We start from the raw sequence: 24,384 nt of genomic DNA, 5'->3' as shown, positions 1-24,384 counted from the left end.
TCATATTGTCTCTGCTCCATATACAGAGAGGACTTTCCAAGAGCCTCTGTCTATAGAAAAGCACAGCTTGACTTTTCATAAATCACTGGAAATCTGTGGAACCAAGTCCAGTCTTTATATCTTGGGATCCTACAGCCAAACCCAAGCAAAACTGGATTCTTTACTGCCTCTAGTCCTACCACTGTGATTTCTGTGCTGTTTTATAAATGGTAAAAAAAAGTGTCCTTCACTCTTTCTCATCAAGGGACAGCTTCTGTCCATAGGTCTTTAAGTTTTATCTCTTCTGTTCATCACAGACTGTATGGATACTGGCAGTTTGGCTGCAGTCAAAAGTGCAAATCACGAATAACCGTTAAACAGAGAAACTGCTTTTTCCGCTATGGTCTTGCACAGTACATTGATTGGGTCTAAAGATGGCATGTAGAAAGCACTACAAATGTAAGAGGATTGGTCCATGAAATAAAGACAGATCAGCTATTCTTCCACTTTTTGGCCATCTAAACTATTGTTTTAATTTTTTTCATTAGCTTTGCTAACAGCATTTATTGCCACAACCAGTGGCCATTTTGGTTATGATCATCAGTCACTGTTAGTGCTCATCATGTGGAGCTATTGATGGCTCCAGAGCCAAAGAGATTTGATTTTCAGCTTAATTTTCCTACCCTACACTGGATCTTTAGGACCAGTACTCAGAAAAAGAATGTCATTTCTTATCCAGGTCAGTCAGAGTCAAAAGTATCTAAACGACTTGTCCCATCCTCAACAATGGTTTCAGGTTGGTGGGACTTTGGACATACTACTCAAAATGTCATTTAACTGATGACTTAATGTCACATTACATTTTTCACCCAATAGTCTCAAGGTAATTTATTAATACTTATCCAAATCTCACATTTTATCATTAACCATGAGATACTACAGACATCTCTGTAGACACAGAAAATTGAGGAAGAGTTTTCACGACATATTCAAACTCAAACCTGTCAGGCAGTACCATCTTCTAACGTTCAGGCCTCTGTTCCTTATTTGGTCATTTTTTAAGTCATGACCTCTCATTTGGGGCACCACAGGTAGCACTGTATGGCAGCACCTGGTCTGGCATCCTTTGCTGGCCACTTATTTACTAGATTGCTGCTAAGCTTTCTAGATTAAATGATACTGAAGAGTTTTAAGCCACAGGAGTCTGAGAAGAGACCAAACACTGTGTTTTTTTATGGTTTGCTCCCAGTTTGCAGACTATCTGCCAAGCAGTCACTCTGACCTGGCACACAATTTACCTGTCTTTCACTTGAAAACCCATAGCCTTCTCTGTAGGTCTCACGTCGTGTGCAGATCTCTTTAGTCTTTGAGTGCCATATGAGCAACAAGGCTTTGCAGGGAGGATCCAACAACTCAGATGTTTTGGTTTCTGGATCAAGCTTGAGAGATGACAGCTGACTGGAGTACAGTGGCTTTCCAAGTTAAATGCTCCTTGACTTGACCTTGGCCTCCCCAGGAGTATTCTTCTGGTTTCCACTTCTGTTTAGGAAGGCAGGAAGTTCGTGTTGTCTGCTCCGAGTGTGATTGATTTTGCTGGCCAGAACATGTCATGAGGAATATATCCCTCTTATCCAGAAAAGCCGTCCTTCTCTGCAACCTATATTAGACCCTTCTGAGACCCTCTGCTGCCTGCTGATAATGTCCTAATCTCCTCATCTTGCTTTAGATCAGAAAGAAGCTCAGCAAACCTGCTGCATTCATTAACCCTGCACACTCATCTGAGTGACACTCACCTGAGTGGCACTCACCAATGAAGACTTAATCTGGTAGAGGCACAACCCACTCCTGACTACTCCTGACGGACCCCAAAAGTGTGTTTGTCATTTCAGTGACTTCCAAAGCAGTGATCTCACCACAGCAAACAGATGTCACCAACTGTATAGGGCCGTTCCACATAGAAAGTGACTGTAATTGAATTTTGAGCAAGGATAAAGCACAGGGAATCTGAGTTTCGGTTGCGTAACCCATCCAGCAGCAGGACATCTATTTTATATACATTTTACCAGCTAGGGAGGATTATGGAATCCTAGAGCTTGGGCCCATTTTTATACGAGCTGTTTTAAATCTGAAGCACAGTGCCAAGAATGGTCAGTGCTCACAGATTGCTGTTTGGATAGCAAATTACAAGAGTTTTCCCTGTATGTCATTTACATATAGGAATTTCCATACAGTACTAGACCGTCAGTGTGTCTGCTGTGCTTAGTCTGTCTCTAACCTTGATCAATGCCAGATGTTTTGCGGGAAATCACATACCACAATGCACTGTGATACTCCCCTATAGGTGAAAAAGTTTTCCTGTCCCTCCTGATGAGGGGCACAGCACATTTATCACACAATGCATGGATGTACGGCAGAGAGACTAATTAGCTGTATGAGGTTTGACCTGAAGTTAGTCCAAGTCACTGAGAGCCTTGATTTCACCGTGATTTGGTTAAAAGCAGTAGGATCACGCTGAGCAATCAGTTTAACTCCAGTTCACATGCTTTAGGGCCTTTACCTGACAGACGTGAACAGCTCCACTGATTTTGCTGGCATTATGTCACTTAGAGGAACTGAGGATCGAGTCCCACAAAACTCCACATCCTGCTTCCAGCTCCGACTCACCCTCTTTTTTTTTCGTGAGGGATTTTTGTCAACATATAGCAATCATGGTATCCTGTGCTTCTCACTGTTAGCTTGCACTAGAAAGATTACCTTTACACTGTCTGAACAGCGAGTGAGGACAGTTAGGGGTAAGGGTAGGTACTCAGATGATGCTTAGTACTTTGGCAAAACATGGATTTTCCTCTTGGAATTTCCCATGTTCTAAAATGCAGGATTTCCTATCTGCCTTGGCATGGATGGGTGGAAAAAACAATTCACTTAAAATAAACAGTTCCCAGGAGATGTGGAGCCAGGGAAGAGCCTGGTCAAATGCTAAGCACAAGGCCTGAAGGCCCAGTTCAAAGCTTGTAAAGACAATAGAACAAAAAGAAAAATCCTATTGAGCTGGATGGGATCAGCCCTATATTCGTTAAGCTTCAAAGTTCTCACATGCTTATGCACAGATACCACACAGACACAGTCATCTATAGAAAACAGAACAAAAGCCATCAGCCTTTATGATGATTGAATTCCCACCACTGAACCACAGAGTTCATAATTCTGAAATCCCTTTCACGTAGCCATTTTACCAGTTTTTATGGACCCGGAGATTTCTGTGCCAGCGAATAAGAGATCTCTAAATAAGAGTTGCTGTTGGCCTGCGATGCTTAGAGACCGGCTTGTCACTCAAAGGCAGCCACCTCTGGGGTGGAATGTACCTGTCATTCAGTGAGTGCAGCAAGAGTAAACAAAGTAAAGTAAAAATGTGTCTTTCTAAATAAAGACGTAGTTGGAATCTGCCAGAATTATTTATGCCTAGTGAGCTGCTAACAGTCACTTTTGTTGGTATCTTCATGAGATGTGTCCTCTAGTTTCTAATATAATCTTGATCCTAGACAATGCTGCTTTAATACAATGTTAGGGTTTTGTTTAATGCCTCATTTAGAGCAGAGGGAAAGTGAATGAAACACCAGTCTACACAATTATCCAAGATTGCCTTGGCGAGCCCCCAACACTGCCAGTCTAGTTCTTGAGAGGTGACCAACGAGTAACAGAACCATGGGTCATAAAATCTCTCCTTACCTTCAACTTTCCCATTGCCTTTATGCTTGCTGTTTCGGAGAGGTGGTACTTCCAGTGAAACTATGCCTGAGTTCTCCAGAATGTTCACCTCCACTCGTAACCTCCCCACCAGCTGCTGGGGCCGGATGCTGACTGTATACTCATATTTTCCCAGTCGCCTTTGCAAAAGCTCTTCATAATGCAGTAGGAACCTGGCCTGCATCTTGCGAGGAATGAAGACAGAAGCTTTGAATGTCTCATAGCCATTCTCCCTGGAAGGAAAATCCAAAGACACCTTCATACCCTATACACATCACACACCACCTCCTCCAGTGAATGATGAATCTGGATTTTGTTGGTCCAATAAATTATTTCTTATCATTGAATATGTGAAACCAGCAAGAAAGAAAACATGGTAATGCTTCACAAAGCATTGGGCACATAGGAGGTTTCCACAGGAGAAAAGGTCTTAAAAGATGAGATGACTTCTCACAGAGAGGAATACAACAAACAAGTATAACATGGAACAGAGCCAGAGGAAAAGCTGTCTCTTGGTTTCTTACACGGAGGATTTGCAAGACCCATTTTTAATTCTTGACTTTGCCACTGCTGACACATTGCACTACCTTAAGCAAAATAGAAATTAATACCTCTTCCCTAATATTAACAGTTTATAGCTATATACTCAATAAGGAGAAATAGGACCCTTAAGACAATTCCATCACTAGATATCTCTCTAAAAGGACTCTTCTATTCTGATTGACCAGAGTGTACCATCAGACACTGAGCACACGACTCTCAGTCAGCTTTCTGTTTGCTAATTTGAAGTGAGATGAATTCCCACCTTTAGCCTATATTGGCTTCTGCTGCCCTTCTGTTAAACAGAGATAACTTGAGACACTCTACTTCCCATAGAGTGCACTGTAGTGTCCAGCTACGAGACACTGATGTGATGCCAGGCACTACTATTTATGAAAAGAAAATAAAAAAGCCACATAAAGGAATAGAAACTTCTAATGCCATGTAGGGGTAACTTCAGAACTCACTGATGTGAGATTTTGGTGACGCCCACAATTCAGTGAGTACTGAAAAGGATTTGAGATTTTGATTTCTCTAACATATATAAAAAAGATATTTTTTATAATATTAGCCTTTAGGACAGTTGGAATGACCATACCAGTGATCTAACAATGACATGCAGTAATCGCCTACAGAAAAGGATGCAACAGGGCAGGATGAGAGAAATACAGTGCTTCAAGAGAAATATAGAACTCTCTCAAGTTCTGCCAGTCTGTGTCTGTATCCTGAGACAGAATCTTTTGCTAAAGGTTAGTGATGGATTTTTTTTTTCTACCAAAAATTCGTCTAGTCACTTTTTGAACCCACATTAAGTTTAGCATCCATAATTTCTACAAATAAGAAACAAAATTTATGTGATGAAAACCTTATTTTGGCCATTTTGCACCTGACATCTGATCATTGCATTCAATTTTCTCTAGTTTTTCTATGAAAGACAGAAAATAAAAATTCCTTATTCTCTTTCCACATATCACTATAAGTTCAGATCTCTGTCACATCTCTCCCTCCCCACAGCTCATCATTTCTCTGGTCTGAAAATCATAGTCTATTTAGCTGTTCCTGATCATGTGTTCACATTGGGATAGTGCTACTGTCCCAGGTAACTGAGGATAGTGCAGGATTTTCCAGAGCAGCAAAATCCATCCAATGGTGCATACCTTGAGAGCTATTTGGGGGAATTTGGGCACCTGTGAAATTGGAGTGCTGCTGAAGCAGCACATTCAGTTGAACATACAGGCTTTTAGATCATTAAGGGGTTCTTTCTGCCACTGCTTGGCCAAGAGGACTAAACACAGTCAAGCACTGAGAACAGGGCAACTAAACATGACTGCAAAAGGCTACTTGTGGTTCTACCACTGACTAACTTTGTAGTCTTGAAGTTGTAACTCATTGAATTTCTGTGTCCCTTAATTTTCCTGCCTGTTATTCAGGAAGTACCGAGATTTCTTTCCCTCTCAAGTATGTCCTGGAGCATCTTGGACATGAAAATATTGTGTGGCAGGGCTAGAAAAGGCCACATGCAGTTTTACATGAGTTGGAGTATGGGAATGACACCAGGCAGTGTGAATAATATTCCGATTAGCTCTTTCTTCCCATGGATGGGTATGCCAAAGCAGCAAAAATAAAAAAAGGAGGAGAGTATGTCGCTTACCAGAACACAGACAAATGCACAACACTTACCTTCCATCTGTAGGGCTTGGAGGTTTCTTGTGCCTTGCTTTGTCATCGCTGCTATGTTTCTTTTCTTTCCCTGTGACCTCCCCATAATAAGTCTTGTTGCCGATGCTCCTGGAGAGACGAGAGATGTCAACATGACCACTCTGCACCCATATACAGTGACAGCTGTACAGTTTGCTGTAGAAGGGTTCACAGACTGTGCAGATGTGAGTAGGCTGTGTGCTGCTGGTGTACCTCTCCTTGAGTCCACTTGAGTCACTGGGACAGAAGCCGACCAGTTCCCTGGCTGGTTATACCAGCAGAGTACATCTTTAGGCCAGGATTTTACCTCTCTAAAATGCCAGTTCAGTAGGTAAACTCCAAAGCATAAGGATGCAAACGAGAAAGCAAAGCAATTGCCAAGAATCCCAACGATCACTTTTTTTTGTCTGGTCTCAGATCCACCATATGTGTTAATAAAGCTGGCAGTACTCAGGATGACTGTTCTCAATTAGCTGCCTCCCTAAATAAAATGCTTCTCCCTGGGAATGAGTTACAGGGCCATGGATTCCAAAAGGAAATAGCCCTTAACATACATTTTGTTACAAATTGGCTAACCAATGGCAAAAGACTGTTTTTCCTCCTATTCAGTCCAAATGGAAGTCTTTCTAGAAGAGCTGGTCCCCTATCTGCTATGCTTAGGTCCGAAGCTGGGGCCCCAATATCTACCCATAGGGAGGATCTGAGCATGACCAAACCAAACATGTTTTTGAAACCAGGAGCTTAATTTATTCCTTAGTGAGTCATTTCAATACAAGCTTGGCTGCTCTCTACTTGCTCTATTATCCACATAGAGCACCTCCAGCAGCAAGTGAACCTATCTGCTAGTTGGAGTTGACTGTCCGCTTCCATTGATAGTGTGGAGAACCTGGAACCACAAGGAGCTGCTTAGGCACCACTGTCAGAGTTAGGTGGAATAACTATGGTGTGCCAGTGTTGCTGAAACTTTAATTGAAAATGTTTCTGAGGGCTAGGAGAGATATTTTTGGTCCAAATCAAACAGAAAGGAGGAGAAAGGAGTAGTTAAAAGACAGATGGGAAATAGAATAATTTTTTTCCACATGTACATTGAGGACTTGAATCTTAACATCATGTCATCCAAGGACTTGCTCTGTGCTTTGGGGCCATGATGAGTCTCAGATGGAGTTTATCACGTGTGTGGTTTTATTTTTCCCAAAGAAAAGCTAAAAGGCCTTGATACAGTCCTACTGCTGATTAGTTGGCTTTTGAAATCTCAGAGAGCTGTCTGTGGGATGGGAGAACCACTGTCCACCCAGCTGCCAGCATTACTTACTTACATGGTAAAGTTGGAGATGAAGGCTGCAGCTGGGATCTGCATCTCAAACACACCTTCGCGTGCCTCAGATCCGCTGTTCACCATTGTGCATGACACCGTGGTGAAAGCATAGCGAGAGATGATTGTGGATTTCACAGTGAATTCGGACATCCGAGGCCTGGTTTCCTGTAGATATCAAAAGGTTACCTATTAACTGTGACAGTTATCTAACTCACCCCTTCAGTGTTTCAATTAATACTTAATATGCTAAGTATTAGACTCCCCTACGAAAAACAGTCAACAGGCAAGGTGAGCTTGCACTCAAAATTTCAGGTGAGCTGCAAATGTAAACCAGGAACACGGCACTGCCTTTGTTCACTCACAAGAGCAAAGGCCACAGTCATTCTCCAATGCTTGGGAAGGGTCCGGGAAGGATGACAGGTCTGATTCTGCCAGCCTTTATGTTGTGAAACACACTGACAAAATCCGTATGTATCCTAAATTGCACCCTTCAAGAATGACCGTGTGAGAGGAACAAGATTAGTCCCTTATGGCCTGGGAAGAGAAGCCCAAAATATGTCCCCATAGGGTCCAGAACTGATGTCAGAGAAAATGCCCTGTGAACTGTGCACAAGAGCAGATGTAAGACCTCTTGAAAGACTGAGATCACTGCGTATGAAGCAGCACCTTCAAATTCACACAATCAGATCCGTAAGTTATGTAAACAGAAAAACTGCTGTCAGTGGAGTAGGTTGAGTCCTCCTCTGCTGAGAATCCATCCTGAAGGTCTCAGCCAATGGATGGCGCAGTCTTAATAAGAAACACTGACACTGTGACGTCTCAGGCAAAATATTTTAAGCCTTTTAGCCCGCACTGGATTGTTTCCAGCAGAGAAACAGCAGAGACTGCAATGAATGACACATGATGTAGCAATGGAAGTTGAAAGCCAATTTCTGCTTCTTGGGAATGTGTTTTTGTACACAAGTCCTGGGTTGTAGCATTTCTCCAGTCTAATGTGATTTCTTGACAGCAACATCTCCATGGAGCTCAACAGTTTTCTTCCTGGAAGACTTCAATGTATTTAACCATAAGCAGTCCATGTAAAAAAAAAATTCTGTATGTTGCCTTAAACAGTCAAAGACCAAACCCTCAAGAGCAAAAGGAAGTTAAAGAGTAAAATATATTGCAAATACAGAGCTACTCACTAAGTCAAATAAACTGAGACTCTTCCTATTGAGGTTGATAAAGTCACAGCCGCGTAAGACTTGTGAAGACAAGAACATGTTCTTCAGCTGCACTTCCAGGATTTTATTTTTTTTTTTTCAAACAAAAATAATTTTGACAAATTGCTTAACAAAGGGAGCAAACATTTGTACAAACAAGTATGAAACAGGAACATTTCTGCAGTAGCTGATGGCATCAGGAGCAGTAATAAATGAGCATCCAACTAACCAAGCTGCTGGGCTGGTGAATTCCAGGCAAACGGAAGGGTGAGGATCCACTGGAAATAAACACAAAACTGTCAATGGACTTGGAAATAAGGCCCCATCTTCCTACACTTTTAAGGTTTGGAAAGATTCTGATAAACATGTCTCAACTGAACCTGATTGTGATAGATATCTTTAACAGCTGGAGGATGTGTGATATACTCTGTGTCCATGAACATCCTACTTAGCACAGGCTCAGCTCACATCGAGCACAATGGCAAGAAATGAGCACTTTTAGGGTGTGATTCATCTCACTGATTTCAGACAGCTCAGTGAGGTGGATCTAGACTAGAACACGTCTGCTCAGATCTAATGTTCCCCCCCTTAGGCCACTAATGGCTTTTACTCAGTAGCTATTGATTAGAACTAGAGCCTGCTGTTCTTAGGACTTTCCTTGATACATAGGCATGGCTTTCCGTCTCATTATCCTGAAGGTGGAGAGGATGGGGAGTTTTGATCTGAGGTAGTTTTGTAGGAACGTTTCCAGATATAAGGAGCTGACATTTCATTCAGTCTTCAATACCACTAATTGCCTGTGGCACGGCAAGAGATACAGAAGATTTAGTAAGAGAAGCAAAAGAAAGAACCTGAAACTACAGCAAATTCCTTGGTTCCAGATCTTCTGCATTCACTCCCATGTTCTGTATGTCATCATAAGCTGTGGGTTCAAACACAGCTGACAGCTCAATAGCAAAAGAGGATCAAGCCCTTTGCCTTTTATTTGCCGTACAAGTGGTTCTGCAGTGACAGCTCTGACACAGAGACTAACACTGTAAATGCAGTGATGGATTCATCTGAAGTCAGAAAGTTTTTAGAATATGACATAGGACATGGACTTGTTATGACAAGAACGTAAGAATAGTTGTATTGGGTGAGAACAAAAGCAACTCTAACCCTGCAGCCTATCACTGGCTGAGATCAATAATACATGCTTAGAGAAGAGTGTAAAATCAGTCCAACCTGTACTGATACTACCCAGAAATATTCTCTCAGTTTTCAGTGATTTGTGGCTGAAGGAACTCCTGAACTAAGGGTGGTATTTTTGTGCCTAGTGAACCTCTGTGGATTTTTCTTCTGTGACTTTACACAGCTGCTTTTTGAATCCATGTAAACTTTTAGTATCTGCAACATCTTGTAGCAAGGAGTTCCACAGCTTAGAATCATAGAATCATAGAACAGTTTAGGTTGGAAAGGACTTTGAAGATCATCAAGTTCCAACCTCCCTGCCATGGGCAGGGACACTTTCCACTAGACCAGGTTTCCCAAGGCCACGTCCAGCCTGGCCTTGAACACCTTAATGATATTTTATCTGGAGGACCACATCACTTAGGCTTATTTTGCTGTATATATTATTTTCTGGCTTCGGCTGATCTCTGTCATATCTCTCTACCCCACTGAACAAGCTCAAGCTCCGATAGCCTCAAAACAGCAAAAACAAATGAAAAAAAGACATTCAACACCTCTCCCTCTTCCTGGTGGTTAGGAGTTGCTGCTGGGGCAAGCAAACACTGAACAAGGGCATCGCATCCAACTGAGGATGAAAGAACTGATTCATCTTCCCATCCCTGGAAGGGATCTGCCATTCCTTGTATATAGAAAATATAAACAGCGGGGGCAGAGGCAGTTTCCAAACAGGTTGCTAGGTCGGGCTTGGCGGGCAGCCCAAGTTCCAGTCTGCGATTCTCGCGCATTCCCTGGAGCTCTTGCACAATCCATCAGCGCCTGATGCCCTGACTTACAGCTGCGCAAAGGCCTGTTTGTTTTCTCCGCTTTTTATTAAGGCCTTCAGAAGATGAGACGCAGCACAAAGGGGGGGGGGGGAGAAACAACCACCAAACCAAAACAAACCATTTGTTTAATATTATTATTAGTGTGATTTATTATCCCTATTAAAAATAAAGCTAGGCAATGCCAAGGTGGCAGATTAGCACACTGCTATGAGGCAGGTTGGCTGGATGCTTTATAAAGGTGTCCTGGTTATTATGATGAACAAGGAGCTGAAATTTTCCTGCCAAACAAGTGATTTTATGCTTGTTTACATCAAATGTTTGGAAGGACAGAAGAGAGCTGAAGATAAATGAAATACACTCTGTGTTTTTATCAGTTGCTTTCATCAAAACAAATTGACCGTATCTCAGATTAGAAGTAATAAACTGGTAATAAGACTGTGGGTTGCTCTCCTCTAGGCTGCTGATTCAAATCTGCCAAAGATCAAAGCGACCAGAAGCTATTACAATATGATGACTGCTCAGTGTGTGAAATGAGTTCCTCCAGTTCTCAACTCCATACCTCAGAAAAGCCAGAAAAATAAATGGCTGTGAACTGCAATTTCACTGGCTGCCTCTTTAGCCAAAGTGCAGCAATAAAGCCAGATCCCACGGATTTGCGGTGCATCTCACGACTGCAGGTTTACATCTTAAAGCGTAGGTTCCTGTGTTGAAAGAAGGGTATCGGTTTCCTTGGTTTCTTTCTTTCTTCGGTAAAATTTGGCCTCTGCATCAACAGAGAACAATAGAGACCTTCAAATTTGAAAGCAAACTCTCTCTTTCTCTTCAAATTCAGTGAGATTTCATCAGGCTTATGTTCACTGTTCTCTCTCCAAATCTGGGGCTGAGAAGATGGATTGGGAAGTACTAGAAGAACCTGTACCTGTTGCATTGATCAAAATGAAGACTGTTCTACCTAGAATGTCACCCTACTATCACCCACTGACACAGCTTAATGCTGGGCATACATAGACACGTAAAGCAAGTGTAATTCCCATGAGGTAAAATAAAGACACAGTGTGATACATACCAGCCTCTGCAAAAATTTGGCCTGTCTTGGAACACGGCGTGCAACCTGCAAAGAGTTAAGGGAGTTAATGGAGCCCAGTCAACTTACAGAAGACATATCACCTGTTTAAATCCAGACAGGGGTTTGTGTGACTGATCACCCGTGGCCAGGTTCAAATGTTCCGCCGGTTAAAATTAAAACCTAAAGCTCTTCTATATTAACAGACCCGCTGATCAAAGCTCAGCAGTGGAATGCAGCTCTTGCTGGCAAGAAGGTACTGTGTGTTTTGCAAATGCGACTTGGCAAGTGACCCTCTATATGAAGACAAGAACCTCAGTCTTTCGTCCTAGCCCTGGACACTATGTCTTGGCCCTGGAAGCGTGTTCTCTTATAGCTTCCTATGGAGTCACACAAAAGCTCTGCGTCACTGTTTTTGCCCCGTTGCATGGTATATGGGCACATGCTGAGATCTGTTGCCTAAAAACTCTCCACAGGTACTGTGCATTTATTGTGCAGTGACAGAAAACCACCAGTTATGTGCAAAAGGGGAATAAAGATATTAAATTCGGCCACAGATTTTATTATGAAATGAAGTGCTTCACCTATGACAACGCAATCGTACTCATTGTATCACCCTTAACAACAACTCCTCTGATTTCTTCCCTGCACATGGTGTAAGTCTCAGCTTAGCAACATCTCCAAATTAAATCACTCCCAAAAGAGAGTGTGCAAGTCTCTTGTCAATGAGGGAAGCCAAGTGACTTCTTAAAATGTCGGTTAAACTCCAGAGAGCAGAGGAATGCAATGATATTTTTTTACCTGATTTGCCCTTTCTGTTGATTTACACTGAAATAACAGCACTCCGTGCCAAAGAGATGATTTTATGTCTGTTTATATCATGCATTGAAAAGCTCAGGAAAGCCCAATGGAGAAATTAAACAGTCTCCTCTGATTGAATCTTTATTATTTCCTTCTGCATTATTTTAGTCAACATCTTGTAAAATTAGTACCAAGGAAAAACAGCTCCCTCGGGAATTTCTCAATGGAGAAGAGAGGAGAGGAGAGGAGAGGAGAGGGGTTCTCTGCAGTTTAAATTTTGGAAGAAACTTTCTGAGTATGCTATTTCAGGCACTTGCCTGAAAGCACCTCAGGAACCTGCTGTGAAAGGCTGCACAGTCTCCAACACTGTAGGTTCTTCAGAACAAGCCAGACAAATGTCTGTGAAGTTGATTCTTCTTGGAGCAGAGGCAGGGATGAGAGATCAGTGCTTCTCAGTAGTTTTTTACTAAAAGATTACCTTTTGGAACAAATCCATCTGTTGTCCTGTATGGAATGGTCACAATTTTTTTTACTGTCCAATTGGTGAAACTGGAAATTGGTTACTTGTTTTACCTTTCCCCATCACACACCCATTTTGTTTGCTTGCTTATTTGCATAAGAAGGCTTTGTATGACTTGGCTCCTTCAAAAGCCACCTTCTAAAGACTTGAGGATAACCAGTAGACATTAGTGAGTAGCTAAGGATCCCCAGATAACAGTATTCTGTTTGCTAGGACTTCGTGACTGCTGCCAAATCACTGCTGCAGGGTTTATGGTCCTGATCAGTCCATTGAAGTGTTTTGAACCAGCCAGCTTCACTAGCACCATCTAATGGAACGCTTTCCAAGTTCCCATGAACCTTTTTCTCTACAGCCTTCCGAAGCGCTCACTAAAACCCAATAATTGCTAGTAGTGACCCCATAGCTGTTGCCATCTACTAGTCTTAGCGTGGTATACAGAGAATAAGCTGAGCAGTAGCAATCCAACTACCTGAAAAGAGCTGTCCAGAAGAACCACCTCTAGTGCAACGGTAATAACTAGCAACCTTGTCAACTACCTTAGCAGAGTGGTCAGTCATTGGATAACTCAACAAGTAATCCACACTCTTTGCAAATGCCACAATCCTGCAAAGACCTGTGTCTGTACTTGCCTTTGTGGGTGGAAGATCCTCCCAAGATGTTACAGTAAAACGCAGCCCTATACACTCTCCTGAATCTGTTAGAGATTTGTTTATAGTGTAGTATCTTGATCTAGGGAAGCACTTGCCTATTCTTAACCTGGCTCGTGTGTTCAGTGAGGATGGACAGATGTCCTCTTCTACATCTGGCTGTCCCAGTGGACGAGGTCACCACCTCTATTTGTACATCACTGCTTTTCTGTTGGAAGTTACTGCTGCCACTGATCTGCCAGCAACACAGCTCCTGTGAAAACACCCTCGTTTGCCTCGAGCAAGATAGGCCAGGTTATTTCAACACCGTGAGCCAGTTGCTTGAGCTTTGCAACTGATTTTCCCCCTAAAGCAGATAAGTGAGTGTTCCCAGATACCCCACCACTGGCAGAACAGTGGTGGAGATATTCTCTCCCACTGGGACTGGGTCTGCAAGAAAATGCTGGTTTGTGGCTGAATTCCCCAATAAGGAATATGTGTTCACGGGAATCAGGATTGACGATGAAGTTGCTGAGGTCCTCATAGGGCACTTCTGGAGAGAGACTTTTCCCACCGTTCTAGGTGGGATGAACAACTGAATGACCAACTCCGTGAGGGGTACAGATATATATTGAGTCTCACTCTTCTTGGTTACTGCATGACAGCAGATGTCAAATACAGGCATACACTGACATTTGAAACATGCTAGGGTATCCCACCTGACCTCCAGCAAGGCACAGGTCTTCCATAGGTCCTGCATTGTATCTGCCAGTCCCACATGAGTGTTTCAGATACTACAGAGCCTCTCAGATCTGATCAGATTTAGATAACTGATTGATGCCCCGAGGGACCCAAAGTCACACATGGTATCTGTCATGGACCTGAAGGATGTGAGCACATATCTGAAGCTCAGCCTTTTAAATCACAGCCTCCCAAACCATCCCGAAACTCTTTTGCTAACTAACAAGAAGTTCATTGCCCTTTCAGCCCTATTTGCCCAGAAAATCTAAAGCCACACAATGACACAACAAAACAGCCCTCACTTGCAGAATATTTTTTTGTCCTCCCCCGGTCAAGAAGCACTTTGCAAGCTGAAATTCATGTGGTTTGTTTCATCCAGCATGAGTTAAAAACCAAGACTGAGACCACAGGCAGAAAAACTTTCCTCGGAGCCTGAAATACTCTGAATTACTCAGCCTGGCACGTGGCCAGGACACGGCGTTAACTCCCTTGTCCCTGCAAAACGCCTCGTTAGCACAGCTACGGGGATGTCAGCTTCAGACCCATCCATCCCCTGGCAGTAGCACCCATCACCGGACAGTGCCGGCGCTCTCCTGGCTTAGCACCTCCATCAGCTGCCTTGCTCGTTAGCAACAGCCTCCCACAGAGCTGAGCTGCCACCACAGCCATGGGCACGCTGCAGGGTCGGGTGCAATAAATGTAGTTTTAACAGACTGCCCCGCCTGTCAACACTGATAGTTAAGAGGAGACAAGCCCGCCTCAGCTACCAGATGCTCCCAAAAAAACGACCACCGCCTTAAAACCTACTTGCTCCATGATGCTGTAGTCTGCCAGCAGCTTCTCTTCCAGGTACCTCGCCATCAGCTCCGAGTCGGGCTGCCCTGCGGAGGTGGAGAAGCCCCAGCAGAGCCACAGCCAAAGGATCATGGTGAAGGGGGAACGCCGGCCGGGGCTCCCTGCCCCGCAGGTGAGAAGAAAGCCCTGCTGCCTACAGCTGCTGCCTGCGCTGCCCGACGGACAGGCTGCGAAGAGGCTGACAGGAGGCGAGACGATCCACCCTCTTCTCCTCCTTCCCAGCTCAGGACCGGCCCCTTTTCCACTCAGGGCGGCTTCCCGAGCTGCCAGGGGCTGTGGGGGGGGATCCTTGCAGGGTTTCCATCTTGCAACTACTCCCCTCAGCCAGGGGTCCCATGGGTCGCCAGGCACAAGCCGTCGCCATGCTCCTCTCAATGCCATCCTTAGCCCTCATCTCACCTCGTGCAGTGGAGAGGGGTGGCCCTGGGCATCCCTGAGGCACTGCCATGTGTCATTCTGGCACCTGCAGCACCCCAGCCGTGTTGGTGGCCCTCAGCAGGGGCTGAGGTGACATTTCCTCCCCCTGGCTGGGTGCTGAGGCAGGGCCTACGATGGTCGCTGTCTCGCAGTGCCCACCTGAGGGGCTGGTTCCCAGTGCCAGTTAGAGCTGGAAGGACACGCTGGGCTGCCGGGGTGTCTCCTCATGGGGTCAGCCATGGCCTGCCATCCTGGAGCAGGGCAGGGCTCCCTCCACACCCTCTCCTTGGCACTCCATCGGGCAGCCTCCCCACCAGCAAAGATGGCTGAGACACGTAATTTCACCCCTCTCTCTTGTTGTCTGGACTCTGTTTCTCAGCTGGGCAAAGCTGGGGTGAGCCTCCTGCTCTTCTGTCTCTTTCTCAGAGGCAGAGCCCTCTCATCCCCAGCCAGCCCCAGGGCGAAGGTGGCCACAGGCCGGGTCCCCTCTGGGCATGGCTTATCCACAGGTGTTCGGGAACTTGCATCTGCAGTGCTCACTTAACCCCAAATCAGATTTATTTGCTACTTAATTTTTCTATGCCAGCATTAACTTCTTAAATCCAACAGACCCAAATTTCCTCTCTTTTTGTTCTTTTTTTATTGCAGGTGCTAGGTGCTGCACACACAAACCTGTCAGCATTCGAACAACTCTATTTTCTTTTTCCTTTCCAGCTCTGGGTCATCTGTTTTGCTTCAGCTCCAGTCCATGGCAGTGACAATCCAGTGAGTGGTTCAATGTCTCTCCAGCCTTGCTGGGATGTATGAACACACTTTTGGGCCTGCCTTGGTTTGAGGTAACTGGAGTTTCTCCTTCTGGACAGAAACACATTCACCCACCTGAAAGCATATGTCCACTAAAAGCATATGTCCTAGGAGCACTATGGTCTCCAAACCCAGCATGTGTAATGGAGGAGCAGGAAGGTGCTTGTTCCTCATACAGAAGGGATGAGGGGCGCTGGAGATAGGGTAAAGAGAAGGGACAGCAAGGTTGACACTTTTGGAACTCCGCTTTAGCAAATTGGTGGCCCAAGCTTAGGCTGTGGCCACACCATGGGTGGCATTGCCAACAGGAGGGAAGGAATCAAAAGCCTGACCATCCCCTTTCCCACTGGGACCACTCCACCACTGGCGGTACAAGGGCCTCTGGAGTGGCCACATCCCCGATGGGAGCTGCAGAGCTGGGCAGCCCTGCAGGGAATGACGAAGGACTTTTGTGGCAGGAGAGGAGAAGATGGTGGGAGAAAGCTGGAGAGAGGCTGGGGCGAGATGCTTCAAGCCCCCAGATGCACCCCAAATTGTTGCTGTGCTGATCTGGTCTCTGCCAAAAAATGGTCAAGGCATTACCCTCAGCTCCTCACCATCTCAAAGGGAGATGGAATCGACAATCCAGTTGGGGTTCATGAAAGACTTCAAAGCAATGGTTCAGGCTGAGACGTGGTTTAAAGACATGCAAAAAATGGTTTGAAGTATTTTTCAGCTGGGTTCAGTTTATTCCAGCTTCTGCATGTCTTGTCCAGCTCAGACACAGAAGAATGAGCACACTCCTAAGCTCCAGATGAAGTGGGGCTGCAGCCTCCTGTGCCCTCACTACTGGCATTAGGATCACAGAATCACAGAATGGTCAGGGTTGGAAGGGACCTCTGGAGATCATCCAGTCCAACCCCCCTGCCAGAGCAGGGTCACCTCCAGCAGGTTGCACAGGACGGCGTCCACGCAGGACGTCCAGGATGGGCCGCTCCTCAACCTGCTCTGTCCGTGTTTCACTAACTAGGCCCCATGGCTGAATAAAAGTCTTGCAGCTCTGCATTGTGTGCTTAGAAATGCTAGAAACTAGCATTTTAAACAATACATGTGGGATGATTTTCCCCACTGTTTTGGAAAACCTAGCAGAAACCAAGGTACCCCTGTAAAGGCAAGTCAAAACTACCCTGCTAACCCTAGAGGTATCAGTAGTGCCTGGGCAGGATGGGGAGATGTTTGCCAGTTTGAAATAACTATTGGGCAGTCGGGAGGCATTTGGAGAAACCCCCACATCTCACCGGTTATCCCTCTTTGCCTCCTGATCAGTATTCAGCTTGTTTCTACAGCCACTTTGCTTCTCTCATTGAGCAGCTGAGGGCCAGAATAAATCGCAACAGTGAGACAGTGCAAAGATATTGCAATAAAGCTGATCCTAAGCACATCTGGTGAAAGGAGGAGATTCAGACCAAAACAGGACCATAGAGCAGGTATGGGATAATCAACAGGCACAAGAGAATGAGCTGGGAAAAACACTGCCCTTCCCAACGTGATTAGGAGCAACCAATTCTCCTTGTGCTCTCCTCAGCAAGGGCACGTAAGGACACGGCACGTAGCTAAATAAGACCAAGGTGTGTTTTAACGTGGTGCAGATGCAGTTAGGTTTGGTGAGTGAACATTAAGCCTGGGGTCTTGATTGCTCACATTATCCCCTCTTCCCCCTCCTTGGAATAAGGTATCTTGCTTTTGGGGGGAATGTGGCAGGCACTGTTCTGGGGCTGCCGTTGGAGACCGAGATAAGCGATTACTCAGGTGTGTTCACTTTAGACATGTTTGATGCTGACTTTTGCCGACTTAGCAAGATGTGCAGCTGTTCTTTGGGTGGGAGCTCAGCAAAGTAAATTGCCTGGCATGCCTGTGGCCAGCATGAGCAGAGACATCGGAGAGAGGCATGATCTAACAGCTGAGCTTCCACACGCATTTCACCTGGAACGGATCATGTTATGTCAAGGAATCTCTCTGTGTTGACATACAAACACGTGCGCCTTGGTGGTGCTCTGCCTTCACACATCTGCAACCCCCTGTTTTTTCATGGGTAGGACTAGTTTTCCTCATTTTCACTGTACCAGTTAAATAAACCCTGTTGGGAGTGTTGAAGCCAAAGACAATGTTGGCACCTTCTAGCTCAAGAGCAGGGGTTTTCCAGACTCCACAGTGAAGCTGAGGGAGAAAGATGAGAGCTGCATTTGGTCAAAACATCGATGCCATGGCTGCATGGATTCATAAATTAAAGATTTACAGTTCTCTGTTCTACAGTTCTCAGCCCAGAGAGGTTGTGGAGTCTCCCACTCTGGAGACATTCAAAACCCGCCTGGACGCCGTCCTATGCAACCTGTTGTAGGTGACCCTGCCCTGGCAGGGGGAGTTGAACTAGATGATCTCCAGAGGTCCCTTCCAACCCTGACTATTCTGTGATTCTGTGGTCTTCTAGGTAGAAGAATGGGACACCAGACACCTAGTTCATGCAGAAACACCTACATTAAATGTCCAACTAGAACTGTTTGAACCAGGATCTAAATCTACCCAAAGTACTAACAATCTGTAGGATTTAGTGGCATTCAAAGCCAGCAATTTGATCAAGCAATTGGCAAGAGTCTCAAAGGGTCACACAGGCATAAACATTGATAAATGTCCAGAGGTAAAATTAATTATGGTGCAAGTTCAGGGAATTACATTAAATATTTTATTTCAGATCTTAATCTAATCAATCTCCTCTGAAACATCTGGATATGGCCTGATGGTCCCCATGTCTGACACTATTTGGGAGGTGCCTGTGTTCCTGAAAGAGCTTTTCTGGAGTCCCCATCACTGCTGATCTCCCCGTTGCCATTAGCTGTGTGCACCATGGCCCAGCGGAGCATTTCAGAACTTCAAATACAGGTATTGTTCTGATTGGGGATGAAAATTTTAAATATACCCGAATTCTCTGCCAAAGGGACATGGTGCTGGGGATGTCTGAGTCTTCCTGGGGGGCTTCTGTGAAACATGCTTTGAAGAGGTCATTTGGTCAGACAGGCAAGTCGCCAGGTCCTGATACCTCAAATGGCTCTGTTGCATGACAGTACAAAGAGATTAAAGTTGAAGCAACAAGAAGCCCCATTTGGTATGTCCACACACAGTTTTCCAGAATGATTGGTGTATAGTGGGATGAATGTCAGGGCAGCAGGCACCCCATGCAAGCGTGTTGCCTTGCAGGTACACTCTGTTCTTACCTGGATCACTGGAAATTTTCAGATAAGAAATTCAGTTTGGGAAGCGGAAACTGGCTGTCTCATAAGACACAGAGGTTGTAAGCTTTTCTCCCCAGGGGCAAGCCAAGATAACACAATTTAATTATTCTGAGGAACAAGACTCTGCTCAGCAGTAACTCCAAGTGCTTCAATGAGGACAGTGCGTGAAAACTTCCTTCCAGAGGATTCCCAGCCACAGAGAGGACTAGTCATGAAACGGCCCAACTGATACATACCACAAAACATCTTACTGAGATCCTGTCCTCCTCATGAAATTCTGGGGAAGTTCACCTAACCTGATAGCAACTGGTAGGGCTCTGAGCATCCTCAGCACTTGTTCCTCACCTATATTTTCTGCACCTCCTCCTTGAGAAATTTCAGCTTTTTGGACTCTTTTGGACAATATATTTGAGCAGTTCGTGCCATCTAGTGGTCACACTGATTTCCCAATCTTGTTATGTTTAACCAAAAAAAAAATTAAGCCACATTTGATGGTTATAAGAGGACTGAAATAAGGGGTCACAAAATTAATGTTTAAATTAAATTCTGTTCTAAAGGCACTTTTTCATCTCTTCGGGGCAGCAGTGATTAGTTTCCCAGTCCAGGGTCCCAGATACCTCCAGAACAGCTATGTTAAGCTTTACATTTCTGATGAGAAGGAACAAGTGACTCTGAGCCAGGGGCACATGTTTGAACAGAACTCAGCTTAGACTGAAAAGACAAGCTATAGTAGATACCGTCAACACAGCAAAGGCTGGATGCCCCGTGCGTACTGCTCTTGCAGTCCTGGATAAGCCCTGTTATAGCCATAGCTTCGACCACACTCATGGAGGTGTTCCTAAGCTAATTTTAAGGTAGATAACTTAAATACTGCTGGGACTACAGACACACAGCACTGAGCAAAATCCACCTAAGAGGCTGAGTAAACACTGAGTCCAAGGTGTATGGTTAGACTGTCATGTAGTCCTTTGACTACATGATTTAAAGCCAACTTGGATGTTTTATGTACCATGGAGCTGTAAGCCAACCTCTTGTTTGAAGCAGCATGGCTGGGATCTTAATGGTGAGGTTCCCCTCTGCACAAAAAGCCTACAACAGAGATAAACGCAGAGCAGCTCACTCCAGGAGGTAGGAGTCATCTGATGAAGCGTAGATGTCCCCAGAGCTGGTATCCTCCTCTGAACTCTCTGAATGGGTTTTCTATTTATGCCATTATACATGGCATAAATTAGACCCAGCAAGGGCAGGATTCTTCCCATTCTATGGTGCGGCAGGTAATTAAATCGAGTCAGGCACCATATGGTCAGAAAAAAATCTATTTATTTCCATGGACTGAAAAGGGAAACAAAGATGTACAGTAGGGTAATCCCATCCCTCATTATGCTACTTTGGTTGACAGCCAGTTGAATATGAGCCAGCATTGTGCCCAGGTGGCCAAGAAGGCCAACAGCATCTTGGCTTATATGAGGAATAGTGTGGCCAGCAAGAGCAGTGACCATCCCTCTGTACTCAGCTCTGGTGAGGCTCCACCTCGAATACTGTGTTCATTTTTGGGCCCCTCACTACAAGAAAGACATTGAGGAGCTGGAGCATGTCCAGAGAAGGGCAATGAAGCTGGTGAGGGGTCTGGAGAGCAAGTCTTCTGAGGAGTGGCTGAGGGAACTGGAGGTGTTTAGCCTGGAGAAAAGGAGGCTGAGGGGAGACCTTATCGATCTCTACAGCTCCCTGAAAGGAGACTGTAGTGAGGGGAAGTCGGTCTCTTCTCCTAAGTAACAGGCAATAGGACAAGAGGAAACGGCCTCAAGTTGTGCCAGGGGAGGTTTAGATTGGATATTAGGAAAAAATTCTTCACTGAAAGGTTTGTCAAGCATTGGAAGAGGCTGCCCAGGGAAGTGGTTGAGTCCCCATTCCTGGAGGTATTTAAAAGATGTGTAGACATGGCACTTAGGGACATGGTTTAGTGGTATCCTTGGCAATGTTAGGTTTATGGGGGCACTTCATGATTTTGAGGGTCTTTTTCCAACCTAGATGATTCTATGATTATTGAAAAATCCTGCTCCCATCCTCCCCATTCTCATTCTGTCCACTCCCCTCCTCCGTGCACATCACTTAGCCTACTCCCATGGGAAGCTGCAACACAGAAGATGATCTGGAGTAACACAGGGGAGAGGAAAACTGGCCAGGTCATGCCATTTGGGCCTGTGGGATGCAGAACTGCTTATCGAGTGACCTCTGCATTCAGGAACTGTCTCTTCAGGAGAAGCAATGTTGCAGGCTCTACACGTGCTCCTCTGAAAGCTGAACTAGAGCTTAGGGAGAAAATAATAAATAGGTGATGTGGGGGTCCATGTCCTTTTTATGTTGGCGGGTAATATAGTGTAAGTGTAAAAGTGTAAAATAAGTGTAATATATATAATATAATATAATCTTGCCTGCTGTTTTTTCACTGGGTCCACATAGTAATTCAGTCTTTTCCACTGAGGTTGCTCAGATGTCTGTAAATCTTTCTTCCCGGAGGAGTAGAAGGGGTACCCCAGCTCCTTTTGCTAGAAATCTGCTTCCTCCCTCCTTTCCGTTGCTTTGCTGGCTTACTTTATCCAAACTCTTGAAGTACTCAAAGAGGCAGAGAGGCCAAAACAGTTTCAAAAGCACCCAGGAGCCATACAACATGCAACTGAAAATATCATCAGATATTTTCACACGAATAACTTTGAAAAAACTAGAACTATCCCACCACCAGCTATGATCCTTTCCCAGCCAGAGCTGAAAAAGGGTATTTGCGTAGGTCAAGATCCAGCCCAAAGGTCTCTGCCAACCCCTGTGAGATGGCTGGGTGGAAGGGCTCTTGGAGAAGCACAATGTTGCTGCCTCCATCCCTCTGAGAACCAGTCTTCACCTCATTTACTATAAACAAACAAGCTAGGAGTGAGTTAGTGCTTTGATCTTTTGAAGTTTTGGATACTCCAAGGTCTGCGCCTAGCAGGAAATTAGTCAAACATCATGGGAAGCTACAAAAGCAAGAAGTGAGCCTATCCAAGCCTGAGCTGTTATCGAGGGCAGAGAAGAGTGAAGACACTATTTGGATAACCCTTGCTCAGGCACCACAGCTCAGACTTACGTTGCAAGGCAAATATTTACCTATGGCCTAAACAAAGTCAGCGTTTCAAAACTTTGTTCAAAATACTGCATAACCCTGAGCTCTTTCCTTGAACTTGTCTCAGAGAAGGAAAGATCTTGTGTCTAGTACCTATGCGGGCTGTTCTCAGGAGACACGCAGGAAGAAAATGAAGCATCTGCTCTGCTTCCTGGCTTTGTTCCTCATCTCTGGAGTAGGAAGCTTTGACCTTGTTATCGACGAAATCCCAGCTGTGAGTATTTCCAGGCAGGGCCTTAGGTTTCCCTTCCTTGCTGAAGTCAACATCGAAGCTGCAGCTGGCTTCAGTGGGAGTAGAATTGGGTCATTGCTTCACATCTCTGCTTGTATCTCATTAATTCTCTTCTATTTTCAGCTGTAAATGGGATTGTTCTGATAGTTGGTTTTCACCTGTCATTTGTAATGTTGCCTTTTTAATATTATTAAAGTTAGGATAGTAGGGGCATAACTCCAAGTTTCTTTTCAAGCAGGATTCATATTTTTACCTCAACTTTGCCTTTTCTAGTGGTTTAAACATTTAAACATTCAAGGGGGCTTCTATGCTCAGACCTTCCACATATTTTATATCCTGTTTCCCTGGAATAAGCAGAAACAGAGCACCTAGATATCTTTGCGGATGGGGTCCCCTGTGTGAACCACTATGAACTTCAGCAAAGCTTCACATTGTCTACACCTGTTTCCACATTACCATATTGCAATATTTGTGTGAAATCAGCAGGGATGGTGTGAAGCTTTCTTTTCTTTTGCAAATTTAACAAAAAGAATTAGAGAGCAGGGATATCCTCTTTTTCTATCTTCTTACAGCACTTTTCATGACACAGTGAGATTTTTATCCTGAGTTTGTAATTCCCAGGAAAAATATTCCAGACCTGTGGTCCTTTCTAACCATAGGGGCTGTATCAGTTTAAAATCAATGATGTGTTTAAACAATTTAGTGAAAAACTTTGTGTGTATGCTATCATCTAAGTTGGAGAGTAACTCATGAACCTAAACTTCTTTATTGCTATAGGTCAAACTTTTAACAAAATTTAGAGCATTGCTGTGGTGCAAGAACCACACGTCTAATTGAATCAGAGCAGCTTTGCACTTGGAAAAAAACTGGTGTTCCTTTGCTGTCAATGGGACAAATTTAGTTCTCAGGTTTATTAGTATAAAACCAGAGACAATTTCTATTGGTTTGAGCAGACATTCTCTGAACTTTCTGGTTTAAGTGAGATCAGTATCTGAAATACTATAGCTGCCATGGCTGGACCCATCCTGATGATAATCTGCCTCTTACTCTTGATGGGCATTTCAGTGCATTCTATACTTTTCCTTATTTCAGAAGGAAAAGTTGTAAAATGATAGTAAAAGTCATGGTCTTATAAGAGTATATAGAGCTAGTTGGCCACAGGTGGAAACTGAATGTGTGAAGATGCAGCACTTTGGTCTCAAATGGTTTGCACCTTTGCTCTCCATTTGCACCAAGGGAAGCTAAATTCCCTTTGGAACTCTATTAGAGTGCTAATCAATAATAAGTCAAGTGATAAACAGTAATTTAGCAGCAACACCTCTTTCTTTCTTTCTTCCTCTCTCTCCTCTAGGAAGTGGAAAACCTGATTGACCTAGAAATTGATGGATTTCCTTCAAGCTCCAAGACAAGAAATGGCAGGTACCAGGTACAGT

General features: G+C 44.5%; 2 protein-coding genes across 2 annotated transcripts in view; one reads left to right on the top strand and one right to left on the bottom strand.

Annotated features, from left to right (window-relative positions):
• Positions 1-15,150, bottom strand: part of ITIH5 (inter-alpha-trypsin inhibitor heavy chain family, member 5) — a 49,302-nt gene extending 34,152 nt beyond the window's left edge. Inside the window, 5 exon segments of the mRNA XM_009882958.1 lie at positions 3,706-3,956; positions 5,944-6,051; positions 7,278-7,441; positions 11,539-11,583; positions 15,031-15,150. Of these exon segments, the coding sequence (XP_009881260.1) occupies positions 3,706-3,956; positions 5,944-6,051; positions 7,278-7,441; positions 11,539-11,583; positions 15,031-15,150 (688 nt within the window).
• Positions 15,151-22,801: 7,651 nt separating this feature from the next.
• Positions 22,802-24,384, top strand: part of ITIH2 (inter-alpha-trypsin inhibitor heavy chain 2) — a 30,819-nt gene continuing 29,236 nt past the window's right edge. The window contains exons 1-2 of the mRNA XM_009882957.1: positions 22,802-22,933; positions 24,303-24,377. Coding sequence (XP_009881259.1) covers positions 22,850-22,933; positions 24,303-24,377 — 159 coding nt within the window. The 5' untranslated portion in view covers positions 22,802-22,849. The remainder of the gene's footprint in view (positions 22,934-24,302; positions 24,378-24,384) is intronic.

Source organism: Charadrius vociferus, unplaced genomic scaffold, assembly GCF_000708025.1.
Source record: "Charadrius vociferus isolate BGI_N301 unplaced genomic scaffold, ASM70802v2 scaffold32, whole genome shotgun sequence".
Classification (NCBI taxonomy): domain Eukaryota; kingdom Metazoa; phylum Chordata; class Aves; order Charadriiformes; family Charadriidae; genus Charadrius; species Charadrius vociferus.
Note: the sequence above shows the minus strand (reverse complement) of the source record. Positions and strands in the feature narration are given on the sequence as shown.